This window comes from Lycium barbarum, chromosome 9 (assembly GCF_019175385.1).
Source record: "Lycium barbarum isolate Lr01 chromosome 9, ASM1917538v2, whole genome shotgun sequence".
Taxonomy (NCBI): Eukaryota; Viridiplantae; Streptophyta; class Magnoliopsida; order Solanales; family Solanaceae; genus Lycium; species Lycium barbarum.
In genome coordinates, this window is record NC_083345.1 from 13,252,384 (window position 1) to 13,275,493 (window position 23,110).

The 23,110-nt window shown below is 32.1% G+C and overlaps 2 protein-coding genes across 2 annotated transcripts; both read right to left on the reverse strand.

The window, feature by feature from the left end:
* Positions 1-6,955: 6,955 nt before the first annotated feature.
* On the reverse strand, positions 6,956-11,624 carry LOC132611023 (heat stress transcription factor A-6b-like). The gene is made up of 2 exons (XM_060325438.1): positions 10,862-11,624; positions 6,956-7,925 (listed from the first exon to the last, which is right to left on the reverse strand). The coding sequence occupies exons 1-2, from the start codon at positions 11,153-11,155 to the stop codon at positions 7,110-7,112; spliced, it is 1,110 nt and encodes a 369-aa protein (XP_060181421.1). The 5' UTR covers positions 11,156-11,624; the 3' UTR covers positions 6,956-7,109.
* A 6,525-nt stretch (positions 11,625-18,149) lies between these two features.
* On the reverse strand, positions 18,150-22,762 carry LOC132611024 (acireductone dioxygenase 2-like). Its single transcript, XM_060325439.1, has 6 exons — positions 22,574-22,762; positions 19,811-19,905; positions 19,308-19,422; positions 19,096-19,220; positions 18,530-18,603; positions 18,150-18,406 (listed from the first exon to the last, which is right to left on the reverse strand). The coding sequence occupies exons 1-6, from the start codon at positions 22,731-22,733 to the stop codon at positions 18,316-18,318; spliced, it is 660 nt and encodes a 219-aa protein (XP_060181422.1). The 5' UTR covers positions 22,734-22,762; the 3' UTR covers positions 18,150-18,315.
* Positions 22,763-23,110: the final 348 nt, after the last annotated feature.

Sequence of the window (23,110 nt, forward strand, 5' to 3'; positions counted from 1 at the left end):
TTTAAAAATTGCATTGCGGTAGTATAATCCAATTAAATGGAAATGTCCATTTTGCAATCTATACCATAGTCTAATATCATAAAAAGTTCCATTTACATAAAGTAGGTGACAATTTCATTATAAAGCTACTTTATTTATTTATGTTGTAATACTTATTAAATAGTAACGAGTTTATAATTTTTCATGCTTGTATATTCCATTTGACTTTGACTTCAAATCTTCAAATAAAAACCAGGTAAAAACATGACTATATAAGCTCATTCATTACGTAACATAACAATCAAGCATATGTTACTAAGTCAACAACATTTTAGGATTCCATTTCCTAGTACCACGACCAAAATGAACTCCTGCCTCCATCATCTCTTCCAAATTTATATTCCAATAGGATTTTTTTAGCGTCACACATAAATTCAATTGGTAATTTGGTAATATACTTGCCAATTTATTTTAGTCTAATATCAGGATAGCTAGTGTTCTTGTCAATATGGGAAATTAGAATTTTAAAAAGACTTTTTACAAAAATAAAATTAGTGGGAATAACATGTTTATAGCAAAGAGACGAAGGCCTTCCGCGGGACTAGAATCATACGCCTAGCCAGGCTAGAATTACAATCATTAGACTACAATTCTAACCTCAAAATTCGAAAAACTTAAGGGCAATTTGAACGATTTCCCTTATTCGGGGTGTTCTTTAATTTTTGTTTCAAAAATTGGTGGTATTTAATTTTCGCCCTTCGCTAAAAAACTTTTTGTTCCGTGATTGAACTACCGTTCAGTAAAAAATTAAAAAAAAAAAAAAAAAACGCAACGTAGAGTTTTGATTCGGAAGACAGAGTTTTGCTACCTTCGGGCAGAGTTTGAAACTCTGCCGGCCTTAAGTAGAGTTTGCAATCAAACTCTACCGGATCAGCAACATCATAACTTGTGTGGAAATTTGAGCAACACGTTGCTTGAAAATTTATCCAAATGACTCCAAATTTGATATCAAGTCCTATAATGCAAGTCCCAACAATTTTCAATTATAAATTCAACTAAAAACGTCAAAATCGATAGACCCACGTTATTTTCTTCTACAAACAAACTTAATAAATTTCAATAATTGTGTTATTCAAGTTTCTTCAACCAAAATCAATTCAAAATAATCAGAGAAAAGCAATAATTCTTCAATTTTCTACTGCACATATGAAGAAAATGAAAAAGGAGGAAAAATTCCTGACCACTGTAAATATTTGCACAACTTTTTCAATAAGGTAAAAAATAATAAGTGCAATCCTTTTAAAGACCCACCCCGATGCCTGTAATATTTGGTCCTTGGGGACAATCTCTAAACCAAGGACCGCAGTACAAGTTCACCAACTCCAGCTTATTATCATGGGCCGACAATACCTTCTAGCACAGATGCATTCATACGTGGGCAATTTGCACCATTACCCCCATTCGGGGGTGGTCTTTAATATTTGTCCCTTAAATTGTTGGTCTTTAATTTTTAACTTTCACTTAATATCTCGAGGTTTTTGGGTACGAATCCTGGCTCAATAAAAAAAAAAATCATAAGGTAGAGTTTCATAGTAAAATAGACTTATTCAGGCAAAAGTTAGGTCTAAACTCTAAAGGCTGAGGTTTGCCTTAAGGCAAACTTCTATCCAAACTTTGGCCTTAAGGCAAACCTCCACCTTAAACTTTGGCCTTAAGGCAAACCTCTACCGTAAAGCCTAACTTTTGGCCAAATATGCCTAATTTTGGTCAAATGTTATGCCTTAAGGCAGAGATTTCGTGAAAGTCTTGTCTTACGATTTTTTATTTTTTTTAAGTGAGCGGGGGTTCAAACCCAGAACCTCGGGGTATTTCGGTCACTTTTTTAAGTGAAAGGTAAAAGTTAAAGACCAGCACCTTTGAAGGACAATCCACGCAAAACATTGTTCATATGTTGCCTTAAAGCATAATATTGAGGGCAATTTGCAGAAATACGCTAATTTGGGGGTGCTCTTTAATTTTTATCCCTCAAATTGCTGGTCTTTTAATTTTTTCCCTTTGATACTTTAAGTGCTAATAAAAAAGTGGTCAAAAAATATCCCTAACATTCTGCGTTCTAATCCCAATAGACCCCAAAAAAAAAAAAAAAGTAAGGCAAGATTTTCACAGAAACTATGCCTATTCGGGCAAAGTTATGCCTTAAGGCGTAGCTCTGTAGTATGTCTTTTCCTGCATAGTTTGTAGTAATTTCTACAAAACTATGCCGGACAACGCATAGTTTCTATGTAAGTCCGACATAGTTCTGTAGAAAGAAATTAAGTTACATAGAAACTATGGCTTGTTTGGCATAGTTATGTAGAAATTAAGTTATCCTATAGAACTATGCCTTAAGGCATATCTTTGCTCCGAATAGGCTTAATTTCTATGAAATCCTTATCTTGGGATTTTTATTTTTTACTCTGCTGGGGTTCGAACCCAGACTCTCTAGTTTCATAGACCAGCGAATAAGGATACTTTGGCCTACAAGTTTTTATGAGATGAGAAGTAGAGGCAAAAATTAAAGATCAGTCCATATGAAGGGTAATCCGTGCAGTTTTTGATAATATTGATAAGAGTATAGATTCATCAGTTGAGAATTTGGCATGGTGTGCTGAGTCTTAGGCTTAATTGACATATATTAACCAAGCTTTAATAAGTTGGCACAAAATGGCCATTAATTGTACCACATGACCCGTAAATCAGCCCCCACATATTTGTTTCCCATTTTCTCTGCCACAATTTCCTCCTCTCTCTTATTCATCCCCTAAAATCTCTCTTGTTTCTCTCTCTCTCTCTCTCCCCATTACTGTGTATATCTCATTCATTTTTTCACTCTCTTTCCTTCCATCTTCTTAATTTCTCCGATCAAAATTGAAAATCTATCATGATATGTTGTGAAGTACTATGTATACATTCTGACAATTCGATGGAGAAGAAGAGTACAATGTATACATTCAGGTATATATTGTGAAGTATCATGTATACATTCTGATATGTTGTAAAGTACCATACATACATACTGATATATAATATCAAGTATCATGTACACATTATAACATATCTTGTGAAGTACCATGTATACATTCCATATATAATGTGAAGTACCATGTATACAGATTGGGAAATCGACGAAGAAGAAGAGTGCCATGTATACATTATAGGAATTGTGAAGCACCATGTATACATTCTAAGAATTGGATATAGACAAACTTTCGGATATACATATTGTGAAGACATTTTCAGTTCTGTATACAAATGATAAAAATATATACAATGTAGCACATACACAGAGTAAGCCTTGATTACAATTTTAATGTACCAGTATTACTTTGTAAATATTTAATGTATGTTGCTATGTATCTTATGTATTTTTTTGCCTATTCTGCAAAAATATACTGGGAATACTTGCCAAAAAAAGTGCATAAATATACATAAACACATACACACACAAAAAAATATAATTATTATAATATTAAATAATGTATATTCATTACGTATAAAAAAAAGATACAAATATGATACCAAACTATGCATTAAACATGCAGAATTATAACCTTTTAAGTTTTAAAGAAAAAATCAATCAATCTTTTTCTTGATGTATTTTGACAGTAGAATATACACGTTATATTGGATATAATATATGGGAGATGAAGTCAGCGTTATAAGAGCAAATTTGGCTAAAAAGTAGGAAGAAATCATTTTGAAGTATTATTTGAATGGATTCTAGTCCAAGTAGACGCCCTTGATAGAAGGATTCTGTTATGGAAAATTATGTTACTATTAATTTAGGGGGAAGTATTCTACTGATTTTAGAGAAAATAATATTTTGCTTAGCATGATTTTACGGGCTGAATATAAATTTGGCTACATAATGCCATTATTTTTAGGACTACTTTTGCTAAAAACGTTTTGGGTAAAAAAGATGCCAATTTATGTAGGACTTGTACCGTTATGTTAATGGGACATTTGCACGATTGCCCTTATTCGGGGGTGGTCTTTTATGTTTGCCCTTCACTAAAATTCTTTGGTTTCGGATTCGAACCCCCGCTTAATCAAAAATTTTAAAAAAAATTGCAAGGTAGAGTTTGGATTCACAAGGCAGAGAGTTGTCTGCCTTAAGTACAGTTTGACTGCAAACTCTATCTTAAGACAGAGTTTTACCTTCAGGCATAAGCCAAACTCTGACCTTAAGATAGAGTTTTGCCTTCTGCTAGAGGTTTGCATTAAGACATTTTTTTTTTCACTTAGTTGGAATTTTGCAAAATTCTGCCTTAAGGCCTAATTTTGCTACGAAATTCTGTTTTGCGATTTTTTTTTTTAACTGTGTTGGAGTTCGAACCCCAAATCTCATGATATTAGGCGAAGGGAAAAAAATTAAAGACCACCAATTCGAGGGCCAAAAATTAAAGACCAGTGCATTTGAATGACAATCCGCACAGAAAAATGTATGTTAATTCCCCCGACTCAATTCATGCTTCTCTAGGCCCATTAAATTATCGTGCCACGATGCCCTCTGGACTAAATCCATACTACCACTTATTGGAAAGCAAGTATTACCAAATGAGAAATTAATAGAAATACTAATTGAGAACAATTTACCAATTCAACGTCAAAGTGGATATGATCTTTTCTCTTAGTAGACAGAGATAGAAAGGTGTTATAATATGGGTTCATTTGCACTTTTGCTCCTATTTTGTGTTGGTCTTAAATTTTTGTCCCTTGAGACCAATAATTTTTTTTGCGGGGCATAAATTTATACTTTCGCATCGTAATATCCGAGAAGCTATGCTGAGACCCTTCAAGAAGTTATGCCCCACTGGGCATAAGTTCAATTTTGAATTGCAAAAATTAAAGATCAGTCCATTTGAAGGCCATAACTTAGAGATCAGACTATTTGAAGAACAAACCGTGCAACTTCTATAATAGGCTTAGACCCAAGTAAAGAAAGACATATTAGGCTCAATTGATGCGCTTGAAGCAGTGTTCGATTGATGAGTTGAATTTAGAAAAGGAGAGAAGCCAAGGGCAATAAAAACATGACGAGAGAAAACAATTTCAGAAACGGATTCATCAAAGTTTGACTTTGATTTTTGTCAAATAATCTAACATTTATCCAAAAATCAGAAGGCATTGGCATTTTTTTTTTTGGGTTGGGTTTTTTTTTTTTTGGGTGCGGGGGTGGGGGGGTGTGGGGGCGGGCGCTCAGTAGTAGCATATGATCATTATAAATACTTTTTAGAAGGTTTATTTACACAAATAGTAACTTTTGTGGCCTTCTATTTTAAAGTTAATCCAATTTTTCTCAATCAATGGAAAACAAGTATAGCATTTTCTAACTTTTTTTTTCGTGCTGATTGTCCTTCATTTGGGGTGGTCTTTAAGTTTTGCTCCTGTGGTTGTGAGTTCGAATCCAGCTCAGTAAAAAATAAATAAATTGCGCAAGACATAATTTGCATAATTCTGCCTTAAGGCAGAATTTTGCAAATCTGTCAATCCATGCAAATTCTGCTTCTTTTTTTTAGCTAAGGGAAAAAAGTTACCGCCAATTTGAGGGACAAAAGTTAAAGACCACCCCAGCGAAGGACAATCCTGCAAATTGCTCATTTTCTAACCATCAATATGTACACACGTCCATATGAAGACAACCTTAGAGAGATGCACATAATCATATAGCCGAGCCCTCCTACCACAAAAAACAAAAAAAAATTATATAGCCGAGCCCGATTAATTAGCATCTGAATATCGTTAAATAATTGATATGTAGGTTTCCATAAAAGTTACTCCTAGAAGAGAAAAGTTCACTAGAAAACCTAGGACAAAAACTGTACGGCCTTGAGGTAGAGGGATGAAAATAAATCACCTAACAAAAAAAAATTCTGAGGGCCACAGGGGTGGGTATATCACCACATACAGTATTGACAATATATAGGATACTTCCAACATTCGATCAATATGAAGAAGAAAAGAGAAACATGTGTGTTCGATCCAAGCCAAGCAAGTAATGATGTTCAAATCGAAAAGAATACCGTAATCTCAAAAATTTGAGCAATTAAATGTGACTCCACTTGTATGTCGAAAATTAAAAAAAGGACCCAAAACCTCCACCTGTATAACACTATAAAGTTCAATCTCTGATAAGAGATTATTTACATGTTAGAATTCAACATTCAGCAAGCAGAGGTATGTACATATGGAACTAGAGAACAACCATAGTAAATCTTATATTATTAGGGCCTAAAAAGGTTTGAAGTTCGTCAACATTATCAATAACATCATCATTAATTGCTTGAGCAGTGCCTTCTGTGATCACCCCAAAAGTTTCAACATATTGTTTCCTGCAAATAAAAATCTTTTCTTTAGAGCTCGTTTGGTAGGAGGTCTTCGCTAAAATAGTCATAGTATTAGATGTGATATTATTTTATATCATGTTTGGTTGACATTTTGAGGCATGTATAACTAATACATGGATTATTTAATACACCAAAGGGTGTATTATCTCATCCCACCACCACCCAGGGATTATTTATCCATGGATAAAAAATTAAAATGACAAAATTAGCCTTGTTTTGTTCCAAAAAACCTATAAAGACCAAGCATCCAAGGGTATAATTGTAACAAATTATTTCTTAAATTTTTAAAATAAATAAATATTCAAATGGTATCTTTTGTGTTCAATTTTAGTACAATGAACCAAACACCCAACAAAAATAATTCATGTATTACTAATCCATATAAGTATTACTAATCCCTATATTATTAATCCCTACGCTATTAATCCACGTATAACTTGTCTTTGAACCAAACGACTCCTTCTTTAGTGTCCATGCCCAAGATCATTAATTATTTTTAATCACCAAATTACAAGGAGAAGAATTTATAGTAAAAAAAGAAGACGGGAGGCTTATAGAAAGACCTTGCAGGCAGATGATCTGCATGGGGACGATAGTGCTCTGTCCAAATTGGGTCACCAGCAAACAGCCATATTGCCTATAAAAAATCATATTTCATAGATTTACTAATCAAGTACTAGTTTACAAGAACACAATTATGCCTCTCAATCAGTGGCGGATTCAGAAATTCATATAAAAGCCGTATTAAAAAAATCCAAGCTGATGAGCCAAAATGTCCACATTTCCTCCTTCAATATTATTATCACGTAAATTGATATCATCTTCAACATTTTCATCCAACAAGTCCTCCCAAAATCCTTCATCAATAGCTTTATTCTCACTTTCAAAGTTTACGAAATCTTCATTCTCAATATTGTAGTCTTCTTGATCAAGATTGATTCTGTTCCCACTTGGTCCTTGCATGCTCATATGATCAAGTGATCTCTCCAATTCAAAATCATCAAATCCATAAATTTCACCATAATATTCTTGAGGTTCCATCTTTATATTAACATCATTTCCATCGATATTATTCACACTATGGCCTAATTCTCCAAGTCCAACATTGCTAGGATCTTGATGATCAATTTGCCTCCTTCTCTTCTTCCTAATTTCTTCTACAAGTTCCTTCCTTCTTTCCTTTTGTTGCATCATTTGCTCCAAAAACCTTGGATTTTCCATTGCTTTAGCCAAGAAACTCATCATTTGTTTCTGTTTTTGTTCAGTTCTCTTAAGCTTTTCTTCCATTGATTTGATATATGATTTTGTAGTCTGTTGATGTTGTCTAAGCTCCACCAATTCCATCACCAAAACCTGCTTCTCGCGCCTTAATCGATCAATTTCTCTATCTAATTCAAGCTTTCCCAATTCAATATAAGAGTCTATACCTTGATTTGAAGCTTGGCCAAGATGGAAATTACTTGTCTGTCTCCTCCTAATTGTTTTCAAGAGATGCCTTTGTCCCCTCAAGAAACCTTCATTAGCAAACTCCCATTGGTCTGGATTAACCTTCCTAAATCCCTGCATGATAATTCACATTGCTAGTAATCTTCCATTAGGGAAGAAAAATGAAAAAAAAAAAAAGGATCATGAAATACGAATATAATTATATTAGGATTTAACTTTTATGTACCGATGGTATAATTTTTTTTTAATACTATTGACAGTTACCTGCCTTATTTTCCCGTTTACTCATTCCACTTTCTATGGACAGTTTACATGTAGTTATCTTTTAGGTGACATGATAGTGTAAGAAGTCTTTATATAAATTGTCAGCGTATAATAATTAAACACATAATAAAATTGTGTTGTGCACTAATGAAATTTAGCCGAACATAAAATAATTGGAATTGGCTGATGAGTTATTTTAATGTTAATTACACATAGGTAACTGCACATTTCCTTTTTGTTTTGTGACTAAAGATACATATATCACTTCCCTTTCTTAGCGATTTAGCCGTAGATTTATATAGTTTTCTAAGCTCTTATTCTTTCTATTTTAAAGACATTATGATTTATTCTCCACAATACCTTTAAAAAAGAAACAAATCGAGTGCAACTTGCCAATAAAGGAGAAAAGAAAAAAGTGCAAGCTGCATTTGAAAATTCATAATATTCACTAGAAACTTCACTGACATGAGAAAAATCTAGAGAAGTGCAAGCTGCATTTGAAAATTCAGAATATTCACCAGAAACTTCACTAACATGAGAAAATTCTAGAGCACAATATATATAAACAACTATACATATACATATCATTATAATTGATCAAAAAAAGATAAAAATATATCATTATATAGAAGTCTGGATCTTTTTCATTATATAGAAGTCTGGGATTTTTTTTTTGTTTTCTACATATACGAGTATTTTGTGTGCTCATACATACTATTTGAGTTTGAGTTTAACTTGAAAGCTTTGCAAGAGTAAGAAGTTACAGTTAATATTAATCAAACATCAATCAAAAGGATACAAATTGATTGGATGGTAAATCATATAAACAAAGAAATAATTTCACAACAAAAAGATTTTAAAAAAGCACTAAATAAAATGGTAGTATGGCTTTACTAATAAATTCAAAGTGTTGGGTATTTTGAACAAAAAGATCAAATAAAAAAGAAGAAACACGATTAAAAAATCTGACATTGTTGTTAGCTAACAAATTTGAAATGTATTCTTAATTTCAAAATGACATTTATCTAAGAAGATTAACTCAGTTATGATATGTATGGTTGACTTTTCAAATAAAATATTGAAAGTCTATGTTAGATTTTTTCTTTTTTGCAAGCTAATCCAGCTAAAAATAAAAATATCAAATAGTGAAAATAATTCTTGATATCTTAATACATAAACCCTATACAAAAGAAGGATAGTAGTCATAGAACTTAAGTCGAGTCTCATGTCAAGAAAAAACCACATAGCAGTATTGAAACAAAATTAATAAGCATTCCAATAATAATATTTGAATTGAGATAAAAGAATTTGAATTTTACTTGAAAGATAATATCTTTAATAAATGGCATAAAAAAATTAGATTAAAAGATAAGAACATTTGGATTGATGTTAAAATTGACATTGAATTGAATTAATGGCTAGCTTAACTTAATTAATAAAAAGAATTAAACAGATGTGGTTAATGTTTGAATTTGATATTAAACTGAATATGGATTTGTATGCATTTTGATGATTTTTGCATACTTAAAACAAATTCGTATTGCGAATAAGATAACTAAAATTTAGAAAATAAGCCGAAAACAAAAACATTAAATAATGAAAATAAATAATATAAGGGAATTTATACTTTGACTTAACTTTAAAAATAAGATAATTTAACTAAAACTACTAAAAGTCTTAATTGATAAACTGTAGGGTGATATTATTCAATCATTAGAGTTTTGGTTACCATTAATGTAATATTTTCTAACTATATCATTTTTTTATATTCATTTAAAGTATAATATTGAATCATTACGAAATTGTTATAAAATATCTTTAATTTTAACAATTATTCTGTTATATTACATGCTATAACTATGTGTTTAAAAGGTTTTTGTTCTCTTTCATTCTGAATTAAGTAAATGAAATTTTGAGTTTTGGCTACTATTATCAAAAATTACTTATACGAATAATTTCTAATTAAAATGTTATTATGCTCAGTTATCAAAATTATAGATGTTCAAATTTATTTTTCATATTTTTACTTCCATTAGTTATATAATTAAAGTTATGTCCATAATATATGTCGGTACTTTCAGATACTGTATTTGAGACAATTGTTCCTTATGATATGCAACTTCTTGGTTGGGGGAGGGGGGGGGGGGGGGGGAGGGGAGGGAGAGGGTGAACGTTAGGGCTATTAAAAAGAGAAAACAAGAGATAGGTTAATAATTTAGAGGGTAAAAAGGTATTTAAAAAGTTCAAAAGAATGATTTTCACCCATAAAAATGATGATATAATTTTGATCAAAATTAAATAAAAATATTATGAAGAGAGTAAAAGAAATTCTATATCTATTTAAGGAACTAACAAAATATTCGCACTTATCATCCGTTTTTTCTAATTTTATACAGATTTTGTTATTAAGTACGCTGCAATAAAAAAAAAAATGACAATTGAATTTTGTTAAAGTAATATATGATCTAATGTACTTAAACAAGCCAGATTATAATTTTTCAATAAATATATTCTTAACATTTCCGCACATCGCGCGGATACGAGAACTAGCATCTTAAAAAAAAAAAAACCAGTGCAACGTGCCAACAAAGGAAAAAAGATGCATTTGAGAATTCAGAATATTCACTAGAAACTTCACTAACATGAGAAAATTCTAGAGCACTATATATATCAACAACTATATATATCATTATATAGAAGTCTTGATCTTTTTTTGCTCTCTATATATAAGAGTTTTGTGTGCTCTTATATACTATTTGAGTTGGTTAGAGAAAATTAATGCTTACATAAGTATTGAGCTGCCTGACAAAGCTTGAGAAATTGTTATGCTTGAAGTACCTTGGAAGTAGATTCATGGCAAAGGTCTGAGGATCCCAAACAATGAAACTGTTATTACCTATACTCCAAGAAACAACACCATTTGTGTTTGGATCATCCACAAGTTCATAAGTCTTTGTTAGAAATGGTGGAGGCCCACTCTCATGAAGCCCCTCCATTGGTTGAGGATTAGTCCACATAAAGGAAGAAGTCTCATTAGATCCAGGAAACTCTTCTTTTATTGGGGCAAAATTAGGATCCATATATACTTATGAATCTTGAATAACAAGGGGTAGAAAATTAGATCTTATGAGGTGAAGCTCAAAGAATAACAAATCTTGAAAGGAAAATAACAAATGAAGATAATATAAATATAGTGTGTCTTTGAAGTTCAAAGGAAGAGCTACAACATCTTTGGGAGCTTCTCTTCAAAGGGTATATTGATTTGTGGTGGTTTAAGGAGTTAGGGTTTGAGAGAAAGGTTTGGGAGTTAGGAAAATCAAGATAAAGATGAAAAAATGAAGAAGAAATAGGAGTAGAGAAAGAAAATAAAATATATAGAGAGGTAAAGAGATCTAAAAGAGTTTGTAAAATAAGGAAGTTGGATTTAGATTTGGAGGAGGAGATGGAAATATGTTGTAATGGAGGGTCAAGAGAGAGGAGAGAGAGATGGAAAAAGGAGCTGGTTAGGTCACAGTTTGATGAATACAGGTTTTGAAAATAATAGCATTAGTTTAATTATGGAACAGTCCTTAGATATTTTCAGTCCCTTTTTACATTTTATTTCTCAGAATTAACTCTTATTTGATAACCCTTTTGGGAAGGGCTGGTGGGAGAACATTTTATTTTGTTCATTGAAGTTTGGTGCACTGTCAGTGTATGATTTTTTTTACACTATCAAATAATTTTGACCTGCTATAGCAGGTTACTACGCCAACTTTCTTTGATTGATTAATTCATAAATAACAGACCTTTGATTGATTAATTCCTCAATGTATTTTAATTTTTCAGAAATATCGCATGAGATTGTGTTACCCATTTGGCATTCAAAGCTTTGGTGGTTGCCTCCACAAAAATCACATATGACTGACCTCTGATTTATTTTATCAATTAATTCTTCAAGGTCTTTCAGTCTCCGAGAACACCATATGAGAAAATGTTACCTGCTTGACATTCATGATTGAGGTGATTTTCACCACAGTAATCACAAGTAACTAACCTTTGATTATGTTATATCCTGAATTTTTATACGTCGAATTATTCGTAAGCTAATCGACATAAGTTAAGGACGGGATTATTTTGGGATATAAAATAAGTGCCTTTAATTCTCGATTTTAATTAGTGCACAATTTGTTTATAAATTTCAATTAGTATAGAAATATTATTGGAGATTAAGGACTAATTAACTGTGATTATATTATTAAGTGGGGATTAATGATTAATTAAGCTAATTAGACCACTAGGCGGGCCCCACAACACATGGCGGAATTTGATTGGAGGTTAATGGAGTGGGACACGTGTCAAAAGGGTGGACACGTGTCCCATAAAGGGGGCTGCCTATATAAGGTTTTGAGGTGACTCATAAGCCACCTTTCATTTACATCCAATTCATTTTGGATTAAAAAGAAGCAAGTGAAAATAAGCTAGAGAGAGGGAGAGGAGATTCGGCCATGGCTATGGGAGCTCATGAAGCTCACGGCCATGGCAGCTTGTGGAAAAGCTCACGGCCAGCCCCTTGGCATAATTAAATTGTTAAATTTTCAAGCTCAATTGGAGGAAAAAAAAAGATGGAGGTTGCAACGGCCATGGATGTTCTTGAAGGAGTTTACATCTTGATAATAAGAGCTTGTCTCTAAGGTAAGGTTTAATTCCCTTTTTCATGTTTTAGAAATGATTGATCTTGGTGTGATTTAGTGGATGTGGAATTGAATGCAAAAATTGTGTGTGTTGATGTTGAAACTTTGCTTGGGCCGTATGTGGGGCTGTTTTAGACTAGCAATGATAAGTTAATTTTAAATTGGTGTTGTTGTTGTTGTCATGGAATAAATGATGAAAGTAAAGGGATTTGATGATTAAGAATGGAGTTATATATGTTTAGTGGGTTGTTCTTGTTGAATTGAGGGATTAAGGGTTAATATTATGTATTGTGTTGTTGATTTTGTGAAATTGGAGGACTAAGTGTCGTTAAGACTTGTGTTGTGTTGATTGTAATTGACGGGCTGCTTTAGGACTTGTTGTAATGTCAAGATAATTTTCTTGCGTACAAGGGTTGAAGCCGTTGTTGTGTCGTTGCTAATGTGAATCACTAATTCGATAAGAAAGGAATGTATAAAATATCGTATGCGAAATGTATGTGGGCTGTTTTGGAATATCCTCGGATCTTGTTTCGACTAGTTCTTAATGCGATAACTTAGACGTGCCTTGGTTGTTGCTATGTTGGTTGTTGTATAGTTGGCGTAAATGCGAGGAAATTGAGCGATATAGGTGAAGTGTTGCCCAATTGTCAGGAAATAAGTTACTAACGTTAAAGTACGTTTTATGCCATTTCGTAGCTTAACTATAGTTTTGACGTCTTAATATAGGTTGAGATATTTTGGGCAACGTGTACATATCGAGTCATGGATTAAGCGCCAGAGGTATGTAAAGCTAACCCTTCCTTCTTTTGGCATGATCTTTATGAAACAAACAGACGACGTATATATATGACTCCAAAGAAGCTCCTATTCTTAAAGCCACTAGGATGGCTAATGTTCTTGATTCCCAGAACTTTCCTTATTATGTCTTGATACGTATCTATGATTTCTGAATTTCTATTTGATATGTTCCGTAGTGACATTCGAAGGATACTTGATATGACTATTGTCCTGATTTCCAAATGATAGTTCGTTTGAATATTCTATTGAGTCTCAAATATAATTTAGTTTGCATATGGTTGCTCACTACTCTGCTCGTGCATGCCTCAATACATCTTTCACTGAGTCCCGGGCCAGGATACGTTTTCGTGCACAGTTTCACTGCATTGTTCACCGAGTCCCTCACTAGAGGGCCGGGTATGGTATATATATGATGTGATGAGTGATTATGGCGCCAAGGATGGTATGTGGCGACCTTATTCACCGAGTCCCATAATGGGCCGGATATGATATATGATATTGATATCCATAATTGTCATTTCATAAGGCAAGTGTATTGATATTTTAAAAGTCATACTTGTTTCTGGTAATCTCTATTTCAGTTCTGATCCTCTTTATTGTATTTCATGTTTTATATACTCAGTACATATTCCGTACAGACCCCCTTTCTTCGGGGGGCTGCGTTTCATGCCCGCAGGTACAGATAGTCGGTTTGTTGACCCTTCAGCATAGGACTTCTACTCAGTTGTCTTGGAGAGCTCCGTTGTTCCGGAGCCTAGACTTTTGGTACAAATCTTATGATGTATATATATATATATATATATATATATATATATATATATATATATGTTTACCCAGGGGTACGGCGGGGCCCTGTCCAGTCATATTTCGCTATCGATATTCTTAGAGGTCTGTAGACATATGTGTGGGTTGTGTATAAGCTTGTTCAGCTGTGTCTATACGATGTGCTATGGATATGCTCTTCTATAATGGCAGCCTTGTCGGCTTGCGTATGGTGACGATATGTATTGGCAGCCTTATCGGCTTACGTATCATGTTATGATTTCATTAGTTGTGACTCCTCAGGAGACAGTTTATCTGGATATATATATATATGATGACGTTACGAACCTTGGAGTTCTTTTGCAAGTTTCCATATTGTTCTTAGATTCAGTTTGACTATATCTAACAGGTACGTATACGAGTGTCCAGGTCGGGCACTAGTCATGGTCCACGGGGTTGGGTCGTGACAGATTAATTCTAATTGGTAATTTTTCAATGTCTTTTGATTTGTCGGAATCACCATATGAGAACTCATCAAAGAGTTCGCAATCATCTTCATATTCATAAATGACTAATTTATAATTCAATTTGTGATGGCTCTCACCATAAAGATTACAAGTGATAATCACCTGACAATAACTTTCAACCAGATTTCTACGTGGTTGATTAAGATTCATTTTGAAGGTGCATGAAATGAGTATATTTTAAGATTTGTTTTTCAAGTCTTGCTCCAACACTTGCTATGTATTAGAAAAGAAAATAAGATAGTTAAATAATGAAAATAAAATAGAAGATAGTTAAATAATGATAATATATATATATATTAATAATAATATAATATAACTTCAATAATATAATAATATTAATATAATAATATAATATAATATAATAATATAATATAATAACATAATATAATAATATAATATTATTAATATCAATATAATAATGGTAAAAAATGGCTTCAAGTTTTAGTCCCCTAACACTTGTCAAGTACTAGGAAATAAAATACTTGAATATATAGTTAAAAAAAAAAAATCTCAAAGTAGTCATAAAATAATTAATCTGAAGTAGCTGTTTACCAATCCCTGGCAATGGCGGCAAAAATTTGACGAGACCAATGTGCATAGGTATTTTCTGCTCGTACTCTGTCAAATTATAGTAAAGTTTAAGATATCGTCCCATAGAGATTGGAACCACCTTGGCTATAGATTTGTATTATTTTTGTTACTATTTGAGAGGATCAAATTGATGAAAAGAGAGTTGTTCAAAAGTCTTGAAAAGTATAATAGTAAAATAAGAAATATTTTGAATTTTTCTAATAAAAGATAGAGGTTGGGATATTTTGAATCGGCAAGATAAAATTATTATAATAAAATCAAAAGTTTATTATTTATTTCTCTATTTAAGGAATGATTGCTTATTTCTTCTAATACAATCACTCCACATAACGACAATATGTTAATAGCACCACTCTCGCTTATACTATTAATTTATTGATAATTAATTAGTGACATTAAACAATAATTAATTAGTAACACCTCTTTTGATTAGTGTAGTTAACCAATTAAAGTAATGGCTTCAAACAAGAATTATTTTAGTTGAGTGCACCAAGTGAACAAAAGCCTCTTTCGATTAGCTTTTGCTAAATCAATAAACTTATTTGAGTCAATCCCTCCGTGAGAATTAGGATTAAAAGAAATAAGACAAAGATCCCTTAAATCAATAAACTTATCTGAGTCAATCCTTTCGTGAGAATTAGGACTAAAATAAATAAGGTAAAGATCATTTAAATCAATAAACTTATTTGAGTTAATCCCTCCGCGAGAATTAGGACTAAAAGAAATAAGATAAAGATCATTTAAATCAATAAACTTGTTTAAATCATTCTCTTCTCCCGAATAAGAAATAAAATAACAAAATAAATATTTTTGTAAAGAGATATAATTATATTCAATAATAGATATAATTAATATCAAATACCTTGGTGCATAAAGATGATAAAGAGAAAATCCCAATATAAGAAGTTAATAACATAAATATGTTTATTATAATAGCTTCATCAAGCTTTATCTAGTATCCCAACCAAGGAAACTTACTCCATTATGGAGTAGAAAACTAAATAGAAATAAAGACTAGGAGAATATTATTTACTACAACAAAGAGCCAACAGAGACACCAAGACTAGTTCTTGTGTCCTCTTCACTATTGAATGCAAATAGGATGAAAGATTGAATTTTTTTTTCTTCTACAAACATGTGCCTATTTATAGGAGAATTCCTACAAGGCTTTGGTGAGAAATTGCAAGAGAATATCAATATAATATTATATCCTTGATGAGAATTTGACATGGCAATTTATCATGCAATCTTGGTGAGAAATTGACATGATAATTTGTCATGAAATCTTGGTGACAATTTGCCATAACTTTGTATCTCTTGATTTTGTGTAGTCTTTGGTGAAGTTGTCATGGACACATCCTCCTTCCTGGACTTTTATTTCTTGCTTCTTCTCTTTTTCCATGTATTTTTTTTCCTGCAAGATTTGTTAGAAAAGTGCGAGAATATGATATAAATTATTCATATTTTTATTTAAAAATATATACTTTTCTACTGAAATTACATGAATAATTTATATCCATCAATCTCGGACAACCTCACCTATCAGCTGTTTTTCACATGCTCAGATACCTCAAAAATGACCCTGCCTTGGGTATATTCATGTCTTGCACACCTGATCTTCAACTTCTAGCCTTCTGCGACTTTGGTTGGGCTTCTTGTCCTGACTCTAGAAAGTCTGTTTCTGGTTACATTGTACTTCTAGGGAACAATCCTATCAGTTGGAAAAGCAAGAAGCAAGATACTATATCACTCTCATCAGCTGAAGCTGAGTACAGATCCCTCAGAAAAGTGGTTGGAGAACTTGTTTGGCTGCATAGACTCTTTGATGAACTAACTGTTCCATTTACTGATTCCATTCCTGTGTTTTGTGATAGTCAATCAGCCTTACAAATTGCCAAAAATCTTGTCTTTCATGAGAGAACAAAACACATTGAGGTGGATTGTCACTTTGTCAGAACTAAGCTTCTGGAGGGTCTCATTTCTCTTCATCATATTGGCACTGGTGATCAACTAGCTAATATTCTAACCAAGGCTCTCACTGGTGAAGCATCATACCATCCTACGCAAATTGGCAGTGTTCACCTCACCTCCAACTTGAGGGGGGGGGGGGGGGGGGTATTAAGACTTAAGTCTGCATTTGTATATCCACATGTATATCTACCTATCTATTGTATACGATCATAGTTAGCTTCACATGCTTAGTCGATTAGCAAATATGTTCAGTAGTTAGTTAGCTTGTGGTTGGTATAAGATTAGGAGTGGATCATGGGAAGCTGTTAGTTAGTTAATCCAGCTCATTAGTTAATCCAGCTCAGATCCAGCTGTCAAGATAGTTAGGATAGTCGGTTAGGATTGTGTATATATATATATATATATACATACCTCCTCACACGTCTATACAGTTTACAGTTTTTCATTCTCAATGATATGAGATATTTTCTCTCCAATTTTACTCTCTCCTCTCATGGTTGCTTGTTTGTAATTGTTCATTCACCATTAATGGTGAGTTGTTATTCTTCAATATCTCGATCCATGTCTGAATTCAACAAACACATACAGTATTGACAATATATGGGATACTTCCAACATTCGATAAATATGAAGATGAAAAGAGAAACAAGTGTTCGATCCAAGCCAAGCAAGTAATGATGTTCAAATTGAAAAGAATACCGTAATCACAAAAATTTGAGCAATTAAATGTGACTCCACTTGTATGTCGAAAATTAAAAAAAAGGACCCAAGAGCTCCACCTGTATAACACTATAAAGTTCAATCTCCGATAAAAGATCATTTACACGTTAGAATTCAACATTTGGCAAGCAGAGGTATGTACATCTGGGACTAGAGAACAACCACGGTAAATCTTATATTATTAGGGCCTAAAAAGGTTTAAAGTTCGTCAACATTATCGATAGCATCATCATTAATTGCTTGAGCAGTGCCTTCTGTGATCACCCCAAAAGTTTCAACATATTGTTTCCTGCAAATAAAAATCTGTTCTTTCTTTAGTGTCCATGCCCAAGATCATTAATTATGTTTAATCACCAAATTACAAGGAGAAGAATTTATAGTAAAAAAGAAGACGGGAGGTTTACAGAAAGACCTCGCAGGCAGATGATCTGCATGTGGACGATAATACCCTGTCCAAATTGGGTCACCAGCAAACAGCCGTATTGCCTATAAAAATCATATTTCATAGATTTACTAATCAAGTACTAGTTTACAAGAACACAATTATGCCTCAATTAGTGGCGGAGTCAAAAATTCATATAAAAGCCGTATTAAAGAAAAAAAAAAACTAGAGTATAACACTTATTAGAATTTGAAATTATGACCTAAAGCAATTTTTAAATCACCTTTAGCACTATACTAGAATCTTCCCTTATCAAGGAGATTCAATAGCTTATACATCATTTTTGCGTTATTTTACCAGCATAATTTTTTGGAAAAAAGGATTCAATTGAACCATGCATATTGCCTCCCTTTAGCTCCACCCCTGCCTGACGGCCTCAAATCTCAATCTCAAGAAGCTATAGAAATCCATACTGATCATGCACTAACAAATATACTAGAGAAAAAGTGCAAGCAATGTTGAGGGTGATGAAAAGGAAAAAGGAAATTAAAGCAAGATCTATAGAATTTCATCATTTGGCTTATGTTAATAAGTACCTTAACGTGATTGCTTGAATCAAGTGTGAAACGATGATAAATTCCAGCAGGCACAACAATCAGTCCTCCTTTCTTTACCCAAATCCGAATCCAAGCGTCATTACGATCCCGGACATCAAAATAACCTATAACAAGAAGTATATTAATTTAGCAACAAGAGTACAGTTGACAGATTAATTTGCAAATTTCTAATCAATGGATTTTAGCAGTACCACTTCCTCCGAGACAGTAACGGACTTCCTCGTCAATGTGCAGGTGTTCTTCAAAGAATTTCTTGATCATATCCTCGTAATTTGGTAATTTATCTGGGGAAACCTCAATAATGTCCTGAAGAAATAATATAGGCGTTTGGACAATATTTGAGTTGAAGCTGAACACATATATTATTTGAAGTTGAAGATGAAAAAAGTTTGTCCAAGCCAATTGTTTCGACTTCAATTTTACTTCAATTTTTTCTTCTGAAACCGAAAATTTGTAAATGAAAACCACTTCTTCATTACACCTTAGAACCGATTATATTAATGTTACGATTAGTTTAAGCAAAATACACATGATCAAGTTAGCACGTATATGCAAATGCTGCAATTGTCTTTCGGAATTTGCAAATACTGTAATACTAGCTAGTATTTATGCTCAAATAAGCTTTATGAAAAAAAGGGAAAGTTTAATCCATATAAATATCAAAAGCATTCTGATTATGTAAAATCCAACATACCATGTAAAGATATTTACGTGATTCTCGAATTTTATTCAACTCCTCATCAGTCTCATACTGATCAGCATCAAGTCTCCAGCTGAGCACTCCAAGCTCTGAAAATTTCACAGTAAGTACCTAATTAAATTAACGAAAAAGGCTCAAATATGCCATCCAACTATCAGAAATGACTCATTTATGCCACTCGTCAACAGTTTGACTCATTTATGCCATCAAACTATAGGAAATGGCTCATTTATGCCATCGAACTATAGGAAATGACTCATTTATGCCACTCATCAATAGTTTGACTCATTTATGCCATCACTTGTTATCAAAATAACTCGTCCATGCCATATTTCATTAAAGCTGGTTTTACAATACCATATATGACACATAGCCTCCAACTAGATTATGGTTGTGGGTGGGTAAGGTGTATGGATCAGATTTTTTATTAATTTGTTATTTAAAATTGGGTTGGTTTAATTAAACGACGTGGACCTCTAATTGGAGGCCACATGTCATATCTGGTATTATAAAACCGACGTTAATGAAAAAGGGCATGTATGAGTCATTTTGGTAATAGGTGATGGTATAAATGAGTCAAACTATTGATAAGTGGCATAAATGATCCATTTCCTTTAGTTCGATGGCATAAATGAGCCATTTTCTATAGTTCGAGGGCATAAATGAGCCAAACTATAGACTAGTGGCATAAATGAGTCATTTCCGATAGTTGGATGACATATTTGAGCCATTTTCGTTAAATTAATTAAAGGGCTGACCAATCCAGGACTTCAACTTGTAACTTGAGGTTAATTTACCTCAAATACAATGAGGCGAGTCATGTCAAGCGAGGACTAGGGGGTCGTTAATCGATGGTTAGGAGGTGATTTATTCATGTATTAAATTCAGCATAACTTGTTTGGTAGCATTTTTTTTTTCTATATATAAAATTCAACACACCAAATACGGTGTTTGACTAGCTATTTAGAGTCCCGCAAAACTAATACATGTATGAGTTATATATGATGAAATTTATATTTTATTTTATGCACGATAAAAGATGAAAATATATAAATAATTATTAAACCAGCATAACTACTCATGCATTACTAATACCTAAAAAAGTTCAGCAACCAAACAACCACTAAAGTAAGGGTGTCAACCGGTTAAACTGTAACCGGTTTAACCGGTAACCGGAACCGGTTAAACCGGAACCGGAACCGGAACCGGTTATACCGGTTAACCGGTTCCGGTTAACCGGATATTAATTTACCGGTCCGGTTCCAAATTTTTTTTAACCGGAACCGGTTAAACCGGAACCGGACCGGTTAAACCGGTTAAACCGGTTAAAATTAAAAAAAAAAATAGTATATATATTAAGTATATATTGTATATATAGTAGATATGTATACATAGTATATATATTAAGTTATACTTATATATATATATATATATATATTAAGTTATGCATATATTTAGTATATATATTAAGTTATACATATATATAGTATATATATTAAGTATATATTGTATATATAGTATATATATTAAGTATATATTGTATATATAGTAGATATGTATATATAGTATATATATTAAGTTATACATATATATAGTATATATATTAAGTTATATATATAGTAGATATGTATATATAGTATATATATTAAGTTATACCTATATATATATATATATTAAGCTATACCTATATATAGTATATAGTACATATATATACATATATATAGTATATATATTAAGTTATGCATATATTTAGTATATATATTAAGTATATATTGTATATATAGTAGATATGTATATATAGTATATATATTAAGTTATATCTATATATATATATATATATATATATATATATGTAAAGCTATACCTATATATAGTATATAGTACATATATATAGTAAGTTATACATATATTTAGTATATATATTAAGTTATACATATATATACATATATATAGTATATATATTAAGTTATACATATATATAGTATATATATTAAGTTATACATATATTTAGTATATATATTAAGTTATACATATATATAGTATATATAATAAGTTATACATATATATATATATGTATATATAGTATATAGTACATATATATAAGTATGTATAGTATATATATTAAGTTATACATATATATAAGTATATATAGTATATAGTACATATTTATATATAAGTATATGTAAGTTATACATATATATGTATACGAAAAGCACTATTCTGTATTGCTGACTTACTGTTAGGCTGTTAGTCAGTAAATATTTAAACTTTAATTATAAAGTTGTATAACATATGAAAATATAGCTACAATATACAAATAAATACTATAATATATATATATAATACAAAAAACAAAAAAAAAAATAGATTTTAATCACTCCAAACCGGACCGGTTCCGGTTTGAGGTTTAAAACCGGTAAACCGGAACCGGTTAGGCGGTTCCGGTTTTGGAACCGGAACCGGCCGGTTTTCTAACCGGTTCCGGTTCCAACCGGTTGCCACCACTACACTAAAGGATCGGTTCACTTTTTCTATCCCACGTGATTGGACTTAGAGAAATTATAATATATCCATATCCTTGCAGGTTGCAACATGGGAACTATTGGATTCACACCCTCCAAATCAAAAGTAACTCAAACATAAGCATAAAAAATGGTTTTCACCTACACAATCTTTCATCTAGAAAGCTTGCTGTCATTATGTTTAAACCGAACTAAAATGAAAATATTGCCATATAAACTAGAATAGATTTTTTACCAGCAAGCTTGTGAAGAGACACAAATTCATTTGGGACACGGTGATGTGGAAGCCTTTGATTGTCATCACTATCATCCATGTACCATGCTTCTATCACTTCTTCTCGGCTAAGATCCTTATTATAATACTCTTCTACTTCTGATAGCTGACCAACCCCCATTCCAAAAAAGAAGGCAAGGGAAATAAATAGTATCTGTGTAGAAAAACTTTGAATTAGTTTCATTCTCCATTTTAACGGGAAAAAAAAATAGCTAGCTCCTCCAAGAATGCACCCTATCGATCATCTGGCTAGAGGAAAATGCTCATGTTTTTTTTTTTTTTTTCTAATTTCTAAAAACCTAACCATTTTATTTTGGGATATAAATCTAAAAAGCCGTCCGTCCAAAAAAAAATAGTTAGTAGATATATAATACTATATGAATATTGGCTAGAGTCTATAAGTATTTTTGGCCAAACGGCCAAATGTATAACTTCTCCTTTTATCTTTGATTTTGTTCACCATTGGCTTTATCACTAAACAACAAAAGTTCGTCTTTA